Source organism: Bacillus rossius, chromosome 11, assembly GCF_032445375.1.
Source record: "Bacillus rossius redtenbacheri isolate Brsri chromosome 11, Brsri_v3, whole genome shotgun sequence".
In the NCBI taxonomy this organism is placed as follows: domain Eukaryota; kingdom Metazoa; phylum Arthropoda; class Insecta; order Phasmatodea; family Bacillidae; genus Bacillus; species Bacillus rossius.
Window position 1 is genome coordinate 13805436 of NC_086338.1, and position 23426 is coordinate 13828861.

A 23426-nucleotide genomic window follows, 5' to 3' on the forward strand; every position below is an offset into this window, starting at 1 on the left:
TATTTAAATCATTTTGTAAACACTGATATAACTACCTAATGTAATTATGTCTGACTTGTTCTCAGTATACACCACGGTTTCCCCACCACGAATATACCGTGCTCGGACACGAGTATAAAGCTATCATCATCAACAAAACGATTATATTTGAAAATGTTTCATTGCAGTAAACATTTTCAGCGATCAAGAGTCAATATTTTTGTAAAGTCAGTATCCGTTAGACGTCTGAAATTTCAATTATCCGACCCGAGCAGATAACGATAGCCAGCCAAAAAGACCAGCGACAAAGCCGTTACTAATACCCGAAAGGGAGAACGAGTGTCGACTTTTGATAAGAGCCAGATCATGTGCACAGAACTAAAAGAAGGAGATCGGAAAAAGAACGAACTTATGAACTGAGGAGCGAGGGATCTGGGAACTAGTTCGCGTAGTTCGTCTGTGGGAGCGCTCTTCCGAACTAGTTTGTTCGCGAATTACACAAGTCTAGTCTGACGGCCCCAAAGATGAAAGTTGGCCATCAGGACCGTAGCGTCTCACCACATAGCTTTCCGGCACGCCGAAGTGACGTTACAATCAGCCAATCAGCTTTCAGATTGCAGGGCTTCAATTATGCAATTTACTACAAAATTTACTCTACTTCTATTAAATTACGAATAAATTGGTGAAATACACGATGTAAATTTTATATGCACACGTGACGCGTCCAAACAGTAGGTAAAATCCTCAAAATACTGCATTGCATGTAACTAACAATTAGGTTAGAAAACTGTACCGTTGTTAATTTAATAACTTTATGATATAATAGTTTACTTACTCTAGTTAGCAAATCCTGGTTTGGACGGTAATATTTCTGCACAAAAAAATAAAACAACAAAGGCCGAACCACTCTCACAACTACCCAAAATAGTAATTTTAATTTATCAATCTGTCAATTCCGTATTCGTGTACATCCTAGTAAACAAGTGAAGTACGCTTACAAAATATCCCCCAATGTCCCATTTGTATTTTGTATATTTCTAAGGTACTTTGTACTGTTCCTGATATTTTTTAAACGGGATTTATTAACGAAACAATTTTTTTCTGTTACTCTTTCCTGAAGTTTTGCTTAATCATTAATAAAATACCTTCACGCGCAAGTCAACCACTCGCGCGTTCAATGGACGGATGTAAACAAATAACAAACGCAGTCGGCTATTGACGTACTGTTCTCGCATTCGGTTAGTTTAATATAATAAATTTATTAAACCTTCTGTTTCTCAATTTCGTTAGCTGTTATAAAAACCACAAAATACATTATTATTTTTTAGGAAACTACTGCAATGGATACTTTACTTCATCAATGCGAGACGTTATAGGTTTGCCCATAGGTAGGGTACTTATGTACGTAAACATTAATTTTTTGAACAATTGCATTACTTTGCTATACGCCTGCAATTCGTATGTACGTAAAACCGCACAACTTACGAAATAATGCACTTTTTCGCCTGTGACCAGGAGCTGGTGGAATCCATATAATCACTTGCCTGTTATCACTCATTACGTTCCGGTTTGATTCCCGGTGAATGCAGAAACGAATTTATAACACATGTACTATCTTAAGCAGAAGCGCAACAAACAGGGGGGGGGGGGGGGGGGGGGGGGCAAGGGTATTTTGCCCCCTCTCTGAAACCTTGAAGTGGGGGCAAACGGGGGCAAAGTAAGTGCTGTGTAATCAATGTTTAGATAATAAAACTGCTTAAATAGCACCATTTTCCACCTTGAAATACAAATTTTCCCGGGGGAGGACCCCCCGAACCCCCCGCTTCAGTAGGGGGAATCGATGATATTTTATAAAAAGGTATATTGCCCCCCCCCCCCCCCCCTTTTTGGAAATTTAGTTGTTGCGCCCCAGATCTTAAGATAAAATTTCCTTGTAGCCTTAGTTACTTGAAGTGGTGTGAGAAATAGAATTTTTAGATGAGGTGATTTGGAATATGCAGGGTGATTATTTTTTTGTATGCTAAATAATGGAAAGTAGGTTTTGTAACCATTCATTAATGTAGTACAACTATTATTAGGCCTGGCATATATTTTTCATTTGGTAGGGGACGGCAGGAAAATTAGGTCAGCAATGAAGGGTAACGGGTTAGTTTATTCTTTCTTAAAGTATTGCTTGAATACACATTAAACCTAAAAAAAAAAAAATTGTTTCAAAAGCTACATTTTAGACTGTGTACCTAGGGATTTTTAAAGTATAAGTAGTAGGTAGGCTATGCATTAATATAGGCCATGAAAATGTAAAATAATGATGGAAGCATTCCTAACAAAGAGGTGAACAGTAGTGGATGCGCAAAGTTTGAAAAAATGTGCAAAATATCAGTGAAGATAGTAGCCCTTGTTACTGTGTTTGAAGCCACGTTGCCTATGGCTACTAATGTGGGCCAATATATCAGAATGTTAGTGGCAATATTACTGTAAGTTTTTTTAATACTCCAATATTAATTTTAAATTTTTACTATTTTAGTTTTTGAAATCTCTCTCTTTCTCCCCCCCCCCCCCCCCCAAAAAAAAATTCTTGTACCCACTTATGTTGGTGAAAGTTAGTTGCACGCCGACCTCCGTAGCGTAGTCGGATGCATACCGGCTTACGGTGCGAGGGGTCCTGGGTTCGAGTCCTGGGTAAGGCATGGGTGTAAAATATATATTCTAATATTTGATAACGACTGGAAAATTGAGATTCACGGTGCATATAATGACCCTTTGGCTATGGGCGAAAGCTGTAGGCCACATAACTATATAAAAAAATATAAAAAAGAAAAGTTAGTTGCACCATCTGACTGCATGACTAGGCAGGTTTGGTAAATGCAGGTGTTTAGTGTGTGAAATTCTTCCCATTCTGAAAGTTAAAAGATAAATAAATAAACCCTGTATGTACTTGAAAAATCTTTAGGTATAAAAAAAACTAATTTGTTTTCACTATATAAATTTATGTTTATAATAAAGTGAAAACTTAACAAGATAGGAAAGATAGAAATTATGTGCGGTAGTTATATTCCTCATTACAATCCCATTTTGGTAATAGTGTGCATGGACCTGGCTCCACGAGTGTACCGATGCAGTGGTGCCTGTGTAGTCTGTGATCGGCCATGACGAGCGTGCAGCTGGACTTGTCGCGAGTGGACTACATGGTGGTGGGCATCACGGCGCCCCAGACCATGAAGCTGCTGCCCAATCAGGGGGCCAAGCTGAGCCAGAAGGTAGGCATGCTCAGCCACTTGCAGACCTCCTGCTTCCGCAGCACGCTCACGCACTAGCATTTGTATTTATTCCCCTTTGGTTTTGGACGTAAACCAGGGCTTTGCCCCCCATGAGCCCGGTAAGACTCTGCTTCCTTCCGGATCCTTTTCCAACATGCGTACCACTGTATTACATGAGTGCCTTGTGAGTAACAACGTGCCACAGCCCTGGAAGACATCCGGCCATTCAGTGCTACGTACCCCTTTTAATTAAATAAGTATTGTATTCCTTTCTTTTTGATCCACAATAGTATTTGTTTTTCAACAGACTGGCTGTAAGCACCCTGGAAACGTAATTTAAGTAATTCTAAACGTTTAATAGAGATGGAACCGAGCAATCCCGCACTGACCCAAAGTTGGACGAACCTGTCAATATTTTGAATCTTACTGAATATTAATTAATAACGAGGGCATGGAAGAACGTGCCTCAACATATATATTATTACAGTATAACTGCATACCATTATGTCGAAAACAGGGAATTAAAGATTTTGCAGATTCAGTGGCCACAAATTGAGCGATAAATTGGTGATTTTATACTGGTTAAAGAATTGCTTTAGAAGGGGGGAGGGAGGCATGTTACCTGGTTGACTATGCTGTTGTCTTTGTTTATCTTAATTACAAATCTAACAACATTGGATATCTTAAAATCTGTCTCCCTTCCTTTAACAAATACTTCATCCAAAAAAAAAAACTTAAAATTAATCATACACTGTAGATATAAAATTCTTAAGCGGTTCTGAACACAACACTGCCTATATATATGTACAAATCAGCTAACTTTAATACAGGAATGGGATAATAAAAGGCATTATGACTGTAAGGCTACAGACAACTTAATACAAGCTGCAAACAGAGCTCACCGAAGAGTGAAACTCATGCCCGACTGTGACAGTATACACTGCTATGTATAGTACAGGCAGACATTTGACCAGCAAGTTAGAACATGAAGACATCTTGTTTACACCCTCCTGACATCTCCATGAAGATCCCAAACAATCCAGTGTCTAGTTTTTTCGACTTTTACAAAAACAATATCCGTAATTAGAACTTCCATTAAATATATTTGAAATAATGTTATCATTGTTCTATTTGTGATGCAATGGTAAGACGTGTGCTGCCTCTCAGTTCACAGAGCCTGTAGGCAGGACTAAGGATGGGAAGATGCCAGACCTAATGGAGTAAAGTTGTGGCCTGGCTGATGGGTTGCAGGTGGCAGTGGCAGACCGCGATGGTGTGGTGCAGGTGTTCTCCCTGAAGCGCGGCGACGTGCAGGTTGCTTTCAAGACCCTGCCGGGGCCGCCTGCCGCCTGCCTGGAGCTGGGCGGGGCCATTGGTGCGTGGAATCATTCTCTTCTTTTCCTTGCACCTCTTTCCTCCTGCTCTCCTGCCCTGAGATGTGCAGAGTGAATTGTTGATGTCTTCATTCTTTTCTTTTCCTGGCACCTCTTTCCTCCTGAGGGTTTATTCTAAATTTCCAGCGTTTTCTATCGGAACATTTCGATATAGATTCTGACATAAAGCTCTTTGGCCGATCGGCAACACACGGTTCCGAACGATCGTAATCGAAAGGTACTGAAATTGCTATTCTAAGCGCGGTATCGTTACGAGGCCTAACTATCTCGGCAAAGTTCGGGTTACGATTTCCCTCTCTAGAATTTTTCTGGCAGCGAAGATGAGATTTGAAAACTGCAACATAACAACAAAAAACACTTTATATTTCTAACAAATTTATAAATAAAAACACAGAGTTTATAAGACAATATACTTTCCAGATGTTTAAATGTTGATAAAAGTATTCATAAAAATCTTAAGTAATTTAAAAAGTGATCGAGCAAGCGAAAACATGTTTATTTCTTAAATTATTTTTACGGGATATTTGAAGTGAAATGTTTAGAATTGTTTGCACGTGGTCGGTCATTGTATTATTGAAATAATGGCTGCTCGGCGATCTCGTGTGAGTGAGAGGCAAATTAAAATGTTGCTTTATTTTATGGAGGAGCACCCCGAATTCTTGCGGAGAAAATTTTCATCCAATTCCACATTGAAAATACACACGCTGAGTTATTGTTGAAACTTTTGATATCTGAAACAGGCGAATAATTTATGAATATGTATTTTGAAAGTTGGGTTATTTTTCAATGTACCTGCATAAAATCTTCGTTATACTATTGTTATTATAGAAAGAACGTCATTACATTCCCACTTAGTTATTATGTATCTGGAGCACTACTGTGGCCGGCAGTTATCTTGGCGTCTCTCAGCGCGGGGTTGCGGGGACAGCGGGACCAGGAAAGAAGAGGGGGTATGAAGGCGACACGTAGCCGAGAGCCGTGTAGTGGCTGTTAGGAAAATATCGCCCTTCAGTGTATACCCGAAAATGGAAGGTGAAGGTGGCAGCTCGCAGAGGCGCGGTAAAGTGATACATAGCGGAGAGCGGGAAATAATAAAAACCGTGATGCAGTGTTGTGATGAAGCAAAAAATAAATGTCTGCTCAATCAATTATCATGGAAAGAGAACTTCACACTTAAATTAAACAAATCATATAATATATAGGAGATTTTGAAGGTTATAATATGCATTCTAAAGTGGAAGTACAATGCAAATTGTATTTACATTTATAATAAATAATCGATTATAGGTGCATTAAAATATAAACCCACACATACACAAGCATTTTTTAAATACCATTAACGTTGGTAGTCAGGTGTTTCCTAAACGACTGACATGAAGTTAAAGCAGCAAATATAACATAACAAGCTCCATGTTTACTTAAATGTACATCGCTGGAACGTTTTAGGTACGGAAACCGGAGAACGATAAGGGCTAGACTGGCTCCTGCGTTATCAACTGTGAGATAGCTTTCACGCGGAGAGCTACAATTGCGTAATGTTTTGGTCGTTTGCTTTTTCTTTTAAGACTTTTGTTTTAATTAACTTTGAGAACACAATGAATTGATAAGCATAGTTTTAAATTTATTTTACATACTAAGTGACCTAGTTTTCCAAAAAAATTGTGTCTGGTTTTCGCTAGTTACTGAGTTAACATTTCAATTAATTTTGGTTAGCATAATAATTAGAAGACCCCGTAAGTATATTTAATGGGACAAAGAAAACGTTGCAGGTTTAGATAATAGTTTGTTACTTTTCCTGACAGATGAGTACAAATATTCGAGCACAACCGCTGCAATTTACACAATGTTACACTTATGTAATACAAGTACAATTCATAGGATTTCTCACATTTGGTTTGATAACCCAGCGCTCTTAGCCAAAAGGCCTTACCGCCCTGGGGCCCCCACGGACGTGGATACAGATGTACGTAGTGTAGGAAGTCACGCGCCGAATGTATTCTGTTCTGCTAGTACAAACCTGGCCGCTGACATTGACAATAGGGTATCGCTTCCTCTTCGCCCTCCCCTCCAGATAGGACTAGGGAGCTCAGACGCCAAGATATCTGCCGGGCATAATACTTACATTATGTAATTTTTCAATTTCTTTGATTGGATAGAAGTCGCTTCCTTATGAAGAAATACTTTCGTGTTTTTGGGGCGTTATTCAAGTAGTTGGCCTAACAGTCACGTGATGGCAGGGCTTGCGGAAGTGCGAGGCAGTAGCGCGCAGCAGCCGGTAGGACTACTACAACACATTATAGGAATTAAGTTTCGCGTCCATTACCGTTTCCTGAGTGGTAACAGTAATTACTGAAGATATTTGTACATGTATTATGGATCAATATTTTATACATAATAAATGTACAAACATCTTCAGTAATTTCTGTTACCACTCTGGAAACGGTAATGGACGCGAAACTTAATTCCGATTAAGTGTTGTAGTAGTCCTACTCGCCGCAGCGCGCGCTACTGCCTCGCACACCTGCAAGCCCTGCTGCCCTCTCGTGACTGTTAGGTCAACTACTTGAATAGCACCCCAAAATCATACATATTCAATGCTACTGGGAAAACATTTCCTTTTACAAAATATTAAACACAATTGACACCTACGTAAAATAACATAAAAATAGATCATGCCAAAAATGTACTATTTTCGACAATGTTTAACTATTGGTGTACACATAAATCATGCATCCGACATGATTTCAACTGGCTGCTAATTCCCGATCGGCAAAGGTTTTTCGACAGCAATTGTATACTCGAAACATACCGATCGTTGGCTTCCGAGAATCGAAAGGTTCAGAGTTGATGAAAGTAACTTAGAATACCATATTGTAGAAAGCTTCCGATAATCGTGGCATCACGATCGGGAACTCTTTTCCGAGAAACTTAGAATAAACCCCCTGCTCTCCTGCTATCTTGCTCTCCTGCCCTGAAATGTGCAGAGCAAACTTTTGATGTCTTCATTCTTTTCTTTTTCTGGCACCTCTTTCCTCCTGCTCTCCTGCTCTCTTGCTCTCCTGCCCTGAGATGTGCAGAGCGAACTTTTGATGTCTTCATTCTTTTCTTTTCCTGGCACCTCTTTCCTCTTGCTCTCCTGCTCTCCTGCCCTGAGAGCGAACTTTTGATGTCTTCATTCTTTTCTTTTCCTGGCACCTCTTTCCTCCTGCTTTCCTGCTCTCCTGCCCTGAGAGCGAACTGTTGATGTCTTCATTCTTTTCTATTCCTGGCACCTCTTTCCTCCTGCTTTCCTGCTCTCCTGCCCTGAGAGCGAACTGTTGATGTCTTCATTCTTTTCTTTTCCTTGCACCTCTTTCCTCCTGCTCTCCTGCTCTCCTGCCCAAAGAGCGAACTTTTGATGTCTTTTCTTTTTCTGGCACCTCTTTCCTCCTGCTCTCATGCTCTCTTGCTCTCCTACCCTGAAATGTGCAGAGCGAACTTTTGATGTCATCATTCTTTTCTTTTCCTGGCACCTCTTTCCTCCTGCTCTCCTGCTCTCCTGCCCTGAGAGCGAACTTTTGATGTCTTCATTCTTTTCTTTTCCTGGCACCTCTTTCCTCCTGCTTTCCTGCTCTCCTGCCCTGAGAGCGAACTTTTGATGTCTTCATTCTTTTCTATTCCTGGCACCTCTTTCCTCCTGCTTTCCTGCTCTCCTGCCCTGAGAACGAACTTTTGATGCCTTTCTTTTTCTGGCACCTCTTTCCTCCTGCTCTCCTGCTCTCTTGCTCTCCTGCCCTGAGATGTGCAGAGTGAACTGTTGATGTCTTCATACTTTTCTTTTTCTGGCACCTCTTTCCTCCTGCTCTCCTGCTCTCCTGCCCTGAGAGCGAACTTTTGATGTCTTCATTCTTTTCTTTTCCTGGCACCTCTTTCCTCCTGCTTTCCTGCTCTCCTGCCCTGAGAGCGAACTTTTGATGTCTTCATTCTTTTCTTTTCCTGGCACCTCTTTCCTCCTGCTTTCCTGCTCTCCTGCCCTGAGAGCGAACTTTTGATGTCTTCATTCTTTTCTTTTCCTGGCACCTCTTTCCTCCTGCTTTCCTGCTCTCCTGCCCTGAGAGCGAACTTTTGATGTCTTCATTCTTTTCTTTTCCTGGCACCTCTTTCCTCCTGCTCTCCTGCTCTCCTGCCCTGAGAGCGAACTTTTGATGTCTTTTCTTTTCCTGGCACCTCTTTCCTCCTGCTCTCCTGCTCTCTTGCTCTCCTGCCCTGAGATGTGCAGAGCGAACTTTTGATGTCTTCATTCTTTTCTTTTCCTGGCACCTCTTTCCTCCTGCTTTCCTGCTCTCCTGCCCTGAGAGCGAACTGTTGATGTCTTCATTCTTTTCTATTCCTGGCACCTCTTTCCTCCTGCTCTCCTGCTCTCCTGCCCTGAGAGCGAACTTTTGATGTCTTTTCTTTTTCTGGCACCTCTTTCCTCCTGCTCTCCTGCTCTCTTGCTCTCCTGCCCTGAGATGTGCAGAGCGAACTTTTGATGTCTTCATTCTTTTCTTTTCCTGGCACCTCTTTCCTCCTGCTCTCCTGCTCTCCTGCCCTGAGAGCGAACTTTTGATGTCTTCATTCTTTTCTTTTCCTGGCACCTCTTTCCTCCTGCTTTCCTGCTCTCCTGCCCTGAGAGCGAACTTTTGATGTCTTCATTCTTTTCTATTCCTGGCACCTCTTTCCTCCTGCTTTCCTGCTCTCCTGCCCTGAGAGCGAACTTTTGATGTATTTTCTTTTTCTGGCACCTCTTTCCTCCTGCTCTCCTGCTCTCTTGCTCTCCTGCCCTGAGATGTGCAGAGCGAACTTTTGATGTCTTCATTCTTTTCTTTTCCTGGCACCTCTTTCCTCCTGCTCTCCTGCTCTCCTGCCCTGAGAGCGAACTTTTGATGTCTTCATTCTTTTCTTTTCCTGGCACCTCTTTTCTCCTGCTTTCCTGCTCTCCTGCCCTGAGAGCGAACTTTTGATGTCTTCATTCTTTTCTTTTCCTGGCACCTCTTTCCTCCTGCTTTCCTGCTCTCCTGCCCTGAGAGCGAACTTTTGATGTCTTCATTGTTTTCTTTTCCTGGCACCTCTTTCCTCCTGCTTTCCTGCTCTCCTGCCCTGAGAGCGAACTTTTGATGTCTTCATTCTTTTCTTTTCCTGGCACCTCTTTCCTCCTGCTCTCCTGCTCTCCTGCCCTGAGAGCGAACTTTTGATGTCTTCATTCTTTTCTTTTCCTGGCACCTCTTTCCTCCTGCTCTCCTGCCCTGAGAGCGAACTTTTGATGTCTTCATTCTTTTCTTTACCTGGCACCTCTTTCCTCCTGCTCTCCTGCTCTCCTGCCCTGAGAGCGAACTTTTGATGTCTTTTCTTTTCCTGGCACCTCTTTCCTCCTGCTCTCCTGCTCTCTTGCTCTCCTGCCCTGAGATGTGCAGAGCGAACTTTTGATGTCTTCATTCTTTTCTTTTCCTGGCACCTCTTTCCTCCTGCTTTCCTGCTCTCCTGCCCTGAGAGCGAACTTTTGATGTCTTCATTCTTTTCTTTTCCTGGCACCTCTTTCCTCCTGCTTTCCTGCTCTCCTGCCCTGAGAGCGAACTTTTGATGTCTTCATTCTTTTCTTTTCCTGGCACCTCTTTCCTCCTGCTCTCCTGCTCTCCTGCCCTGAGAGCGAACTTTTGATGTCTTTTCTTTTCCTGGCACCTCTTTCCTCCTGCTCTCCTGCTCTCTTGCTCTCCTGCCCTGAGATGTGCAGAGCGAACTTTTGATGTCTTCATTCTTTTCTTTTCCTGGCACCTCTTTCCTCCTGCTTTCCTGCTCTCCTGCCCTGAGAGCGAACTTTTGATGTCTTCATTCTTTTCTTTTCCTGGCACCTCTTTCCTCCTGCTCTCCTGCTCTCCTGCCCTGAGAGCAAACTTTTGATGTATTTTCTTTTCCTGGCACCTCTTTCCTCCTGCTCTCCTGCTCTCTTGCTCTCCTGCCCTGAGATGTGCAGAGCGAACTTTTGATGTCTTCATTCTTTTCTTTTCCTGGCACCTCTTTCCTCCTGCTCTCCTGCTCTCCTGCCCTGAGAGCGAACTTTTGATGTCTTTTCTTTTTCTGGCACCTCTTTCCTCCTGCTCTCCTGCTCTCTTGCTCTCCTGCCCTGAGATGTGCAGAGTGAACTGTTGATGTCTTCATTCTTTTCTTTTCCTGGTACCTCTTTCCTCCTGCTCTCCTGCTCTCCTGCCCTGAGAGCGAACTTTTGATGTCTTTTCTTTTTCTGGCACCTCTTTCCTCCTGCTCTCCTGCTCTCTTGCTCTCCTGCCCTGAGATGTGCAGAGCGAACTTTTGATGTCTTCATTCTTTTCTTTTCCTGGCACCTCTTTCCTCCTGCTCTCCTGCTCTCCTGCCCTGAGAGCGAACTTTTGATGTCTTCATTCTTTTCTTTTCCTGGCACCTCTTTCCTCCTGCTTTCCTGCTCTCCTGCCCTGAGAGCGAACTTTTGATGTCTTCATTCTTTTCTTTTCCTGGCACCTCTTTCCTCCTGCTTTCCTGCTCTCCTGCCCTGAGAGCGAACTTTTGATGTCTTCATTCTTTTCTTTTCCTGGCACCTCTTTCCTCCTGCTTTCCTGCTCTCCTGCCCTGAGAGCGAACTTTTGATGTCTTCATTCTTTTCTTTTCCTGGCACCTCTTTCCTCCTGCTCTCCTGCTCTCCTGCCCTGAGAGCGAACTTTTGATGTCTTTTCTTTTCCTGGCACCTCTTTCCTCCTGCTCTCCTGCTCTCTTGCTCTCCTGCCCTGAGATGTGCAGAGCGAACTTTTGATGTCTTCATTCTTTTCTTTTCCTGGCACCTCTTTCCTCCTGCTTTCCTGCTCTCCTGCCCTGAGAGCGAACTGTTGATGTCTTCATTCTTTTCTATTCCTGGCACCTCTTTCCTCCTGCTCTCCTGCTCTCCTGCCCTGAGAGCGAACTTTTGATGTCTTTTCTTTTTCTGGCACCTCTTTCCTCCTGCTCTCCTGCTCTCTTGCTCTCCTGCCCTGAGATGTGCAGAGCGAACTTTTGATGTCTTCATTCTTTTCTTTTCCTGGCACCTCTTTCCTCCTGCTCTCCTGCTCTCCTGCCCTGAGAGCGAACTTTTGATGTCTTCATTCTTTTCTTTTCCTGGCACCTCTTTCCTCCTGCTTTCCTGCTCTCCTGCCCTGAGAGCGAACTTTTGATGTCTTCATTCTTTTCTATTCCTGGCACCTCTTTCCTCCTGCTTTCCTGCTCTCCTGCCCTGAGAGCGAACTTTTGATGTATTTTCTTTTTCTGGCACCTCTTTTCTCCTGCTCTCCTGCTCTCTTGCTCTCCTGCCCTGAGATGTGCAGAGCGAACTTTTGATGTCTTCATTCTTTTCTTTTCCTGGCACCTCTTTCCTCCTGCTCTCCTGCTCTCCTGCCCTGAGAGCGAACTTTTGATGTCTTCATTCTTTTCTTTTCCTGGCACCTCTTTTCTCCTGCTTTCCTGCTCTCCTGCCCTGAGAGCGAACTTTTGATGTCTTCATTCTTTTCTTTTCCTGGCACCTCTTTCCTCCTGCTTTCCTGCTCTCCTGCCCTGAGAGCGAACTTTTGATGTCTTCATTCTTTTCTTTTCCTGGCACCTCTTTCCTCCTGCTTTCCTGCTCTCCTGCCCTGAGAGCGAACTTTTGATGTCTTCATTCTTTTCTTTTCCTGGCACCTCTTTCCTCCTGCTCTCCTGCTCTCCTGCCCTGAGAGCGAACTTTTGATGTCTTCATTCTTTTCTTTTCCTGGCACCTCTTTCCTCCTGCTTTCCTGCTCTCCTGCCCTGAGAGCGAACTTTTGATGTCTTCATTCTTTTCTTTACCTGGCACCTCTTTCCTCCTGCTCTCCTGCTCTCCTGCCCTGAGAGCGAACTTTTGATGTCTTTTCTTTTCCTGGCACCTCTTTCCTCCTGCTCTCCTGCTCTCTTGCTCTCCTGCCCTGAGATGTGCAGAGCGAACTTTTGATGTCTTCATTCTTTTCTTTTCCTGGCACCTCTTTCCTCCTGCTTTCCTGCTCTCCTGCCCTGAGAGCGAACTTTTGATGTCTTCATTCTTTTCTTTTCCTGGCACCTCTTTCCTCCTGCTTTCCTGCTCTCCTGCCCTGAGAGCGAACTTTTGATGTCTTCATTCTTTTCTTTTCCTGGCACCTCTTTCCTCCTGCTCTCCTGCTCTCCTGCCCTGAGAGCGAACTTTTGATGTCTTTTCTTTTCCTGGCACCTCTTTCCTCCTGCTCTCCTGCTCTCTTGCTCTCCTGCCCTGAGATGTGCAGAGCGAACTTTTGATGTCTTCATTCTTTTCTTTTCCTGGCACCTCTTTCCTCCTGCTTTCCTGCTCTCCTGCCCTGAGAGCGAACTTTTGATGTCTTCATTCTTTTCTTTTCCTGGCACCTCTTTCCTCCTGCTCTCCTGCTCTCCTGCCCTGAGAGCGAACTTTTGATGTCTTTTCTTTTCCTGGCACCTCTTTCCTCCTGCTCTCCTGCTCTCTTGCTCTCCTGCCCTGAGATGTGCAGAGCGAACTTTTGATGTCTTCATTCTTTTCTTTTCCTGGCACCTCTTTCCTCCTGCTTTCCTGCTCTCCTGCCCTGAGAGCGAACTGTTGATGTCTTCATTCTTTTCTATTCCTGGCACCTCTTTCCTCCTGCTCTCCTGCTCTCCTGCCCTGAGAGCGAACTTTTGATGTCTTTTCTTTTTCTGGCACCTCTTTCCTCCTGCTCTCCTGCTCTCTTGCTCTCCTGCCCTGAGATGTGCAGAGCGAACTTTTGATGTCTTCATTCTTTTCTTTTCCTGGCACCTCTTTCCTCCTGCTCTCCTGCTCTCCTGCCCTGAGAGCGAACTTTTGATGTCTTCATTCTTTTCTTTTCCTGGCACCTCTTTCCTCCTGCTTTCCTGCTCTCCTGCCCTGAGAGCGAACTTTTGATGTCTTCATTCTTTTCTATTCCTGGCACCTCTTTCCTCCTGCTTTCCTGCTCTCCTGCCCTGAGAGCGAACTTTTGATGTATTTTCTTTTTCTGGCACCTCTTTTCTCCTGCTCGCCTGCTCTCTTGCTCTCCTGCCCTGAGATGTGCAGAGCGAACTTTTGATGTCTTCATTCTTTTCTTTTCCTGGCACCTCTTTCCTCCTGCTCTCCTGCTCTCCTGCCCTGAGAGCGAACTTTTGATGTCTTCATTCTTTTCTTTTCCTGGCACCTCTTTTCTCCTGCTTTCCTGCTCTCCTGCCCTGAGAGCGAACTTTTGATGTCTTCATTCTTTTCTTTTCCTGGCACCTCTTTCCTCCTGCTTTCCTGCTCTCCTGCCCTGAGAGCGAACTTTTGATGTCTTCATTCTTTTCTTTTCCTGGCACCTCTTTCCTCCTGCTTTCCTGCTCTCCTGCCCTGAGAGCGAACTTTTGATGTCTTCATTCTTTTCTTTTCCTGGCACCTCTTTCCTCCTGCTCTCCTGCTCTCCTGCCCTGAGAGCGAACTTTTGATGTCTTCATTCTTTTCTTTTCCTGGCACCTCTTTCCTCCTGCTTTCCTGCTCTCCTGCCCTGAGAGCGAACTTTTGATGTCTTCATTCTTTTCTTTACCTGGCACCTCTTTCCTCCTGCTCTCCTGCTCTCCTGCCCTGAGAGCGAACTTTTGATGTCTTTTCTTTTCCTGGCACCTCTTTCCTCCTGCTCTCCTGCTCTCTTGCTCTCCTGCCCTGAGATGTGCAGAGCGAACTTTTGATGTCTTCATTCTTTTCTTTTCCTGGCACCTCTTTCCTCCTGCTTTCCTGCTCTCCTGCCCTGAGAGCGAACTTTTGATGTCTTCATTCTTTTCTTTTCCTGGCACCTCTTTCCTCCTGCTTTCCTGCTCTCCTGCCCTGAGAGCGAACTTTTGATGTCTTCATTCTTTTCTTTTCCTGGCACCTCTTTCCTCCTGCTCTCCTGCTCTCCTGCCCTGAGAGCGAACTTTTGATGTCTTTTCTTTTCCTGGCACCTCTTTCCTCCTGCTCTCCTGCTCTCTTGCTCTCCTGCCCTGAGATGTGCAGAGCGAACTTTTGATGTCTTCATTCTTTTCTTTTCCTGGCACCTCTTTCCTCCTGCTTTCCTGCTCTCCTGCCCTGAGAGCGAACTTTTGATGTCTTCATTCTTTTCTTTTCCTGGCACCTCTTTCCTCCTGCTCTCCTGCTCTCCTGCCCTGAGAGCAAACTTTTGATGTATTTTCTTTTCCTGGCACCTCTTTCCTCCTGCTCTCCTGCTCTCTTGCTCTCCTGCCCTGAGATGTGCAGAGCGAACTTTTGATGTCTTCATTCTTTTCTTTTCCTGGCACCTCTTTCCTCCTGCTCTCCTGCTCTCCTGCCCTGAGAGCGAACTGTTGATGTCTTCATTCTTTTCTTTTCCTGGCACCTCTTTCCTCCTGCTCTCCTGCTCTCCTGCCCTGAGAGCGAACTTTTGATGTCTTTTCTTTTTCTGGCACCTCTTTCCTCCTGCTCTCCTGCTCTCTTGCTCTCCTGCCCTGAGATGTGCAGAGTGAACTGTTGATGTCTTCATTCTTTTCTTTTCCTGGTACCTCTTTCCTCCTGCTCTCCTGCTCTCCTGCCCTGAGAGCGAACTTTTGATGTCTTTTCTTTTTCTGGCACCTCTTTCCTCCTGCTCTCCTGCTCTCTTGCTCTCCTGCCCTGAGATGTGCAGAGCGAACTTTTGATGTCTTCATTCTTTTCTTTTCCTGGCACCTCTTTCCTCCTGCTCTCCTGCTCTCCTGCCCTGAGAGCGAACTTTTGATGTCTTCATTCTTTTCTTTTCCTGGCACCTCTTTCCTCCTGCTTTCCTGCTCTCCTGCCCTGAGAGCGAACTTTTGATGTCTTCATTCTTTTCTTTTCCTGGCACCTCTTTCCTCCTGCTTTCCTGCTCTCCTGCCCTGAGAGCGAACTTTTGATGTCTTCATTCTTTTCTTTTCCTGGCACCTCTTTCCTCCTGCTCTCCTGCTCTCCTGCCCTGAGAGCGAACTTTTGATGTCTTTTCTTTTCCTGGCACCTCTTTCCTCCTGCTCTCCTGCTCTCTTGCTCTCCTGCCCTGAGATGTGCAGAGCGAACTTTTGATGTCTTCATTCTTTTCTTTTCCTGGCACCTCTTTCCTCCTGCTTTCCTGCTCTCCTGCCCTGAGAGCGAACTTTTGATGTCTTCATTCTTTTCTTTTCCTGGCACCTCTTTCCTCCTGCTCTCCTGCTCTTCTGCCCTGAGAGCAAACTTTTGATGTATTTTCTTTTCCTGGCACCTCTTTCCTCCTGCTCTCCTGCTCTCTTGCTCTCCTGCCCTGAGATGTGCAGAGCAAACTTTTGATGTCTTCATTCTTTTCTTTTCCTGGCACCTCTTTCCTCCTGCTCTCCTGCTCTCCTGCCCTGAGATCGAACTTTTGATGTCTTCATTCTTTTCTTTTCCTTGCACCTCTTTCCTCCTGCTCTCCTGCTCTCCTGCCCTGAGATCGAACTTTTGATGTCTTCATTCTTTTCTTTTCCTGGCACCTCTTTCCTCCTGCTTTCCTGCTCTCCTGCCCTGAGAGCGAACTTTTGATGTCTTCATTCTTTTCTTTTCCTGGCACCTCTTTCCTCCTGCTCTCCTGCTCTCTTGCTCTCCTGCCCTGAGATGTGCAGAGCGAACTTTTGATGTCTTCATTCTTTTCTATTCCTGGCACCTCTTTCCTCCTGCTCTCCTGCTCTCCTGCCCTGAGAGCGAACTTTTGATGTCTTTTCTTTTTCTGGCACCTCTTTCCTCCTGCTCTCCTGCTCTCTTGCTCTCCTGCCCTGAGATGTGCAGAGTGAACTGTTGATGTCTTCATTCTTTTCTTTTCCTGGTACCTCTTTCCTCCTGCTCTCCTGCTCTCCTGCCCTGAGAGCGAACTTTTGATGTCTTTTCTTTTTCTGGCACCTCTTTCCTCCTGCTCTCCTGCTCTCTTGCTCTCCTGCCCTGAGATGTGCAGAGCGAACTTTTGATGTCTTCATTCTTTTCTTTTCCTGGCACCTCTTTCCTCCTGCTCTCCTGCTCTCCTGCCCTGAGAGCGAACTTTTGATGTCTTCATTCTTTTCTTTTCCTGGCACCTCTTTCCTCCTGCTTTCCTGCTCTCCTGCCCTGAGAGCGAACTTTTGATGTCTTCATTCTTTTCTTTTCCTGGCACCTCTTTCCTCCTGCTTTCCTGCTCTCCTGCCCTGAGAGCGAACTTTTGATGTCTTCATTCTTTTCTTTTCCTGGCACCTCTTTCCTCCTGCTCTCCTGCTCTCCTGCCCTGAGAGCGAACTTTTGATGTCTTTTCTTTTCCTGGCACCTCTTTCCTCCTGCTCTCCTGCTCTCTTGCTCTCCTGCCCTGAGATGTGCAGAGCGAACTTTTGATGTCTTCATTCTTTTCTTTTCCTGGCACCTCTTTCCTCCTGCTTTCCTGCTCTCCTGCCCTGAGAGCGAACTTTTGATGTCTTCATTCTTTTCTTTTCCTGGCACCTCTTTCCTCCTGCTCTCCTGCTCTCCTGCCCTGAGAGCAAACTTTTGATGTATTTTCTTTTCCTGGCACCTCTTTCCTCCTGCTCTCCTGCTCTCTTGCTCTCCTGCCCTGAGATGTGCAGAGCGAACTTTTGATGTCTTCATTCTTTTCTTTTCCTGGCACCTCTTTCCTCCTGCTCTCCTGCTCTCCTGCCCTGAGAGCGAACTGTTGATGTCTTCATTCTTTTCTTTTCCTGGCACCTCTTTCCTCCTGCTCTCCTGCTCTCCTGCCCTGAGAGCGAACTTTTGATGTCTTTTCTTTTTCTGGCACCTCTTTCCTCCTGCTCTCCTGCTCTCTTGCTCTCCTGCCCTGAGATGTGCAGAGTGAACTGTTGATGTCTTCATTCTTTTCTTTTCCTGGTACCTCTTTCCTCCTGCTCTCCTGCTCTCCTGCCCTGAGAGCGAACTTTTGATGTCTTTTCTTTTTCTGGCACCTCTTTCCTCCTGCTCTCCTGCTCTCTTGCTCTCCTGCCCTGAGATGTGCAGAGCGAACTTTTGATGTCTTCATTCTTTTCTTTTCCTGGCACCTCTTTCCTCCTGCTCTCCTGCTCTCCTGCCCTGAGAGCGAACTTTTGATGTCTTCATTCTTTTCTTTTCCTGGCACCTCTTTCCTCCTGCTTTCCTGCTCTCCTGCCCTGAGAGCGAACTTTTGATGTCTTCATTCTTTTCTTTTCCTGGCACCTCTTTCCTCCTGCTTTCCTGCTCTCCTGCCCTGAGAGCGAACTTTTGATGTCTTCATTCTTTTCTTTTCCTGGCACCTCTTTCCTCCTGCTCTCCTGCTCTCCTGCCCTGAGAGCGAACTTTTGATGTCTTTTCTTTTCCTGGCACCTCTTTCCTCCTGCTCTCCTGCTCTCTTGCTCTCCTGCCCTGAGATGTGCAGAGCGAACTTTTGATGTCTTCATTCTTTTCTTTTCCTGGCACCTCTTTCCTCCTGCTTTCCTGCTCTCCTGCCCTGAGAGCGAACTTTTGATGTCTTCATTCTTTTCTTTTCCTGGCACCTCTTTCCTCCTGCTCTCCTGCTCTTCTGCCCTGAGAGCAAACTTTTGATGTATTTTCTTTTCCTGGCACCTCTTTCCTCCTGCTCTCCTGCTCTCTTGCTCTCCTGCCCTGAGATGTGCAGAGCAAACTTTTGATGTCTTCATTCTTTTCTTTTCCTGGCACCTCTTTCCTCCTGCTCTCCTGCTCTCCTGCCCTGAGATCGAACTTTTGATGTCTTCATTCTTTTCTTTTCCTTGCACCTCTTTCCTCCTGCTCTCCTGCTCTCCTGCCCTGAGATCGAACTTTTGATGTCTTCATTCTTTTCTTTTCCTGGCACCTCTTTCCTCCTGCTTTCCTGCTCTCCTGCCCTGAGAGCGAACTTTTGATGTCTTCATTCTTTTCTTTTCCTGGCACCTCTTTCCTCCTGCTCTCCTGCTCTCTTGCTCTCCTGCCCTGAGATGTGCAGAGCGAACTTTTGATGTCTTCATTCTTTTCTATTCCTGGCACCTCTTTCCTCCTGCTCTCCTGCTCTCCTGCCCTGAGAGCGAACTTTTGATGTCTTTTCTTTTTCTGGCACCTCTTTCCTCCTGCTCTCCTGCTCTCTTGCTCTCCTGCCCTGAGATGTGCAGAGTGAACTGTTGATGTCTTCATTCTTTTCTTTTCCTGGTACCTCTTTCCTCCTGCTCTCCTGCTCTCCTGCCCTGAGAGCGAACTTTTGATGTCTTTTCTTTTTCTGGCACCTCTTTCCTCCTGCTCTCCTGCTCTCTTGCTCTCCTGCCCTGAGATGTGCAGAGCGAACTTTTGATGTCTTCATTCTTTTCTTTTCCTGGCACCTCTTTCCTCCTGCTCTCCTGCTCTCCTGCCCTGAGAGCGAACTTTTGATGTCTTCATTCTTTTCTTTTCCTGGCACCTCTTTCCTCCTGCTTTCCTGCTCTCCTGCCCTGAGAGCGAACTTTTGATGTCTTCATTCTTTTCTTTTCCTGGCACCTCTTTCCTCCTGCTTTCCTGCTCTCCTGCCCTGAGAGCGAACTTTTGATGTCTTCATTCTTTTCTTTTCCTGGCACCTCTTTCCTCCTGCTCTCCTGCTCTCCTGCCCTGAGAGCGAACTTTTGATGTCTTTTCTTTTCCTGGCACCTCTTTCCTCCTGCTCTCCTGCTCTCTTGCTCTCCTGCCCTGAGATATGCAGAGCGAACTTTTGATGTCTTCATTCTTTTCTTTTCCTGGCACCTCTTTCCTCCTGCTTTCCTGCTCTCCTGCCCTGAGAGCGAACTTTTGATGTCTTCATTCTTTTCTTTTCCTGGCACCTCTTTCCTCCTGCTCTCCTGCTCTTCTGCCCTGAGAGCAAACTTTTGATGTATTTTCTTTTCCTGGCACCTCTTTCCTCCTGCTCTCCTGCTCTCTTGCTCTCCTGCCCTGAGATGTGCAGAGCAAACTTTTGATGTCTTCATTCTTTTCTTTTCCTGGCACCTCTTTCCTCCTGCTCTCCTGCTCTCCTGCCCTGAGATCGAACTTTTGATGTCTTCATTCTTTTCTTTTCCTGACACTCTTTCCTCCTGCTTTCCTGCTCTCCTGCCCTGAGAGCGAACTGTTGATGTCTTCATTCTTTTCTTTTCCTTGCACCTCTTTCCTCCTGCTCTCGTGCTCTCTTGCTCTCCTGCCCTGAGATGTGCAGAGTGAACTGTTGATGTCTTCATTCTTTTCTTTTCCTGGCACCTCTTTCCTCCTGCTCTCCTGCTCTCCTGCCCTGAGAGCGAACTGTTGATGTCTTCATTCTTTTCTTTTCCTTGCACCTCTTTCCTCCTGCTCTCCTGCTCTCTTGCTCTCCTGCCCTGAGATGTGCAGAGTGAACTGTTGATGTCTTCATTCTTTTCTTTTCCTGGCACCTCTTTCCTCCTGCTCTCCTGCTCTCTTGCTCTCCTGCCCTGAGATGTGCAGAGCGAACTTTTGATGTCTTCATTCTTTTCTTTTCCTGGCACCTCTTTCCTCCTGCTCTCCTGCTCTCTTGCTCTCCTGCCCTGAGATGTGCAGAGCGAACTTTTGATGTCTTCATTCTTTACTTTTCCTGGCACCTCTTTCCTCCTGCTTTCCTGCTCTCCTGCCCTGAAAGCGAACTGTTGATGTCTTCATTCTTTTCTTTTCCTGGCAACTTTTTCCTCCTACTCTCCTGCTCTCTTGCTCTCCTGCCCTGAGATGTGCAGAGCGAACTGTTGATGTCTTCATTCTTTTCTTTTCCTGGCACCTCTTTCCTCCTGCTTTTCTGCTCTCCTGCCCTGAGAGTGAACTGTTGATGTCTTCATTTTTTTCTTTTCCTGGCACCTCTTTCCTCCTGCTCTCCTGCTCTCTTGCTCTCCTGCCCTGATATGTGCAGAGTGAACTGTTGATGTCTTCATTCTTTTCTTTTCCTGGCACCTCTTTCCTCCTGCTCTCCTGCTCTCCTGCCCTGAGAGCGAACTTTTGATGTCTTTTCTTTTTCTGGCACCTCTTTCCTCCTGCTCTCCTGCTCTCTTGCTCTCCTGCCCTGAGATGTGCAGAGTGAACTGTTGATGTCTTCATTCTTTTCTTTTCCTGGCACCTCTTTCCTCCTGCTCTCCTGCTGTCCTGCCCTGAGAGCGAACTTTTGATGTCTTCATTCTTTTCTTTTCCTGGCACCTCTTTCATCCTGTTTTCCTGCTCTCCTGCCCTGAGAGCGAACTTTTGATGTCTTCATTCTTTTTTTTTCCTTGCACCTCTTTCCTCCTGCTTTCCTGCTCTCCTGCCCTGAGAGTGAACATCCGATGTCTTCATTCTTTTCTTTTCCTGGCACCTCTTTCCTCCTGCTCTCCTGCTCTCCTGCCCTGAGAGCAAACTTTTGATGTCTTTTCTTTTCCTGGCACCTCTTTCCTCCTGCTCTCCTGCTCTCTTGCTCTCCTGCCCTGAGATGTGCAGAGCGAACTTTTGATGTCTTCATTCTTTTCTTTTCCTGGCACCTCTTTCCTCCTGCACTCCTGCTCTCCTGCCCTGAGAGCGAACTTTTGATGTCTTCATTCTTTTCTTTTCCTGGCACCTCTTTCCTCCTGCTTTCCTGCTCTCCTTCCCTGAGAGCGAACTGTTGATGTCTTCATTCTTTTCTTTTCCTTGCACCTCTTTCCTCCTGCTCTCGTGCTCTCTTGCTCTCCTGCCCTGAGATGTGCAGAGTGAACTGTTGATGTCTTCATTCTTTTCTTTTCCTGGCACCTCTTTCCTCCTGCTCTCCTGCTCTCCTGCCCTGAGAGCGAACTGTTGATGTCTTCATTCTTTTCTTTTCCTTGCACCTCTTTCCTCCTGCTCTCCTGCTTTCTTGCTCTCCTGCCCTGAGATGTGCAGAGTGAACTGTTGATGTCTTCATTCTTTTCTTTTCCTGGCACCTCTTTCCTCCTGCTCTCCTGCTCTCTTGCTCTCCTGCCCTGAGATGTGCAGAGCGAACTTTTGATGTCTTCATTCTTTACTTTTCGTGGCACCTCTTTCCTCCTGCTTTCCTGCTCTCCTGCTCTGAGAGCGAACTGTTGATGTCTTCATTCTTTTCTTTTCCTGGCAACTTTTTCCTCCTACTCTCCTGCTCTCTTGCTCTCCTGCCCTGAGATGTGCAGAGCGAACTGTTGATGTCTTCATTCTTTTCTTTTCCTGGCACCTCTTTCCTCCTGCTTTCCTGCTCTCCTGCCCTGAGAGTGAACTGTTGATGTCTTCATTCTTTTCTTTTCCTGGCACCTCTTTCCTCCTGCTCTCCTGCTCTCTTGCTCTCCTGCCCTGAGATGTGCAGAGCGAACTTTTGATGTCTTCATTCTTTACTTTTCCTGGCACCTCTTTCCTCCTGCTTTCCTGCTCTCCTGCCCTGAGAGCGAACTGTTGATGTCTTCATTCTTTTCTTTTCCTGGCAACTTTTTCCTCCTACTCTTCTGCTCTCTAAACTTGAGCTGGGTAGAGCCATTGGTGTGTGACTTGATTCTCTTCTTTTCCTGAAACATATTCCTTCTGCTATCCTAAGCACCTGCTCTCCTACTCTCCTGCCTGGAGCTGGGCAGAACCATTATTGCCGGACTTCATTATCTTGTTTTCTTGGCACCTGTGTTCCCTCCAGCTTACCTGCTCTCCTGCGCTCCAGCCTGGAGCTCGGCAGGGCTATCTGAGCATGAGATTCATACTCTTCTTTTCATGGCACCTGTTTCCACCAGATCTCCTGGTCTCTTGCCTTGAACTGGGCGTAGCTATAGGTGCCTGACTTCAGTATCTCTTATCCTGGCACCTGTTCCCTCCTGCTGTCCTGCTCTTCTGACTGTAGCTGGGCGGAGCCATCGTTGCGTGACTTCATTCTGTTTCCTCCAGCTCACGTGCTCTCCAGCTCTCCTGCTCTCTTGCTCTCCTGCCTGGAGCTGTCCAGCAATATCTTTATTTATTTATTTTTTTATTTTATTATCAATTTGTTACATGCCTACCAACGGCATAAGGCCATGGGTGGTAGGCACGATAAACATAAAAAAAATACATAAACAAAACAAATACAAGAAACAAAATGAATAACATTGAGGACAATACTATAATAACACATACACAAGACAATACAGCAAGCAACTAACAGATAAACAAGAACAAGTTTCATAATTCTTTAACAACAGTAATGATAATCCAGAACCTGATTATATAAAAAAAATTAAATATGGTAGCATCATTAACCTTAAACATATTCAAATTAAATTAAGATAAGAAAAATTGTTTTATATTTAAATTATTTTTTGATAGAGAGACATAGCATCCATGTTTATTAAAATTTGATATAATTCTGTTTAATATATCGGTGCCTGACTTCATTATCTTCTTATCCTGGCACCTGTACCCTCCTGCTGTCCTGCTCTCCTGCTCGGAGTTGGGCGGAGACGTTGGTGCGTAACTTTATTCTCTCTGTTCCTGTCAGCTGTTCCTTCCAACTCTCCTGCGCTCCTGCCTATAGCTGGGCAGAACCATTAGTGTGTGAATAGTATTCTATTTTTCGGGGCATTTTTTCTTCCTGCTCTCCTGCTCTACTGCCTGGATCTAGGAGGAGCCATTGGGGCGTGACTACATTCTCTTCTTTTTCTGGCATCTGTTCCCTCCAGCTCTCCTGTCCTCCTGCCTGAAGCTAGGCAGAGCCATCAGTGCATGACTTCATTCTTACTAAGTACATAAATCTGTCTCTTCAAATTTTATATTTATATTCATAAAAAGATTTTTTATTTCTTGTTTGGAATATTTGCAATAACATATTTTTATTAATGATGTTACATTACATGCTACTTTTCTTACAGCATAGACTATTATATACTTATG

The 23426-nt window shown here is 45.2% G+C and overlaps 2 protein-coding genes across 12 annotated transcripts in view; one reads left to right on the forward strand and one right to left on the reverse strand.

The window, feature by feature from the left end:
* The window catches only part of LOC134536658 (coatomer subunit beta), a 54833-nt gene extending 53666 nt beyond the window's left edge, over positions 1 to 1167 (reverse strand). For 5 of the 7 annotated variants that reach the window (XM_063376469.1, XM_063376467.1, XM_063376473.1 and 2 more), the window contains exon 1: positions 815 to 973. The gene's annotated coding sequence lies outside the window, so the exon portion shown is untranslated. Of the gene's footprint in view, positions 1 to 814 lie in introns of all 7 variants that reach the window. The other 2 variants (XM_063376472.1, XM_063376470.1) reach the window with 2 other exon arrangements.
* The window catches only part of LOC134536659 (Bardet-Biedl syndrome 7 protein homolog), an 88973-nt gene continuing 66694 nt past the window's right edge, over positions 1148 to 23426 (forward strand). The window contains exons 1-3 of one of the 5 annotated variants that reach the window (XM_063376474.1): positions 1148 to 1217; positions 3113 to 3236; positions 4488 to 4611. In XM_063376474.1, coding sequence (XP_063232544.1) covers positions 3126 to 3236; positions 4488 to 4611 — 235 coding nt within the window. In that variant the 5' untranslated portion in view covers positions 1148 to 1217; positions 3113 to 3125. The other 4 variants (XM_063376477.1, XR_010075833.1, XM_063376476.1 and 1 more) reach the window with 4 other exon arrangements.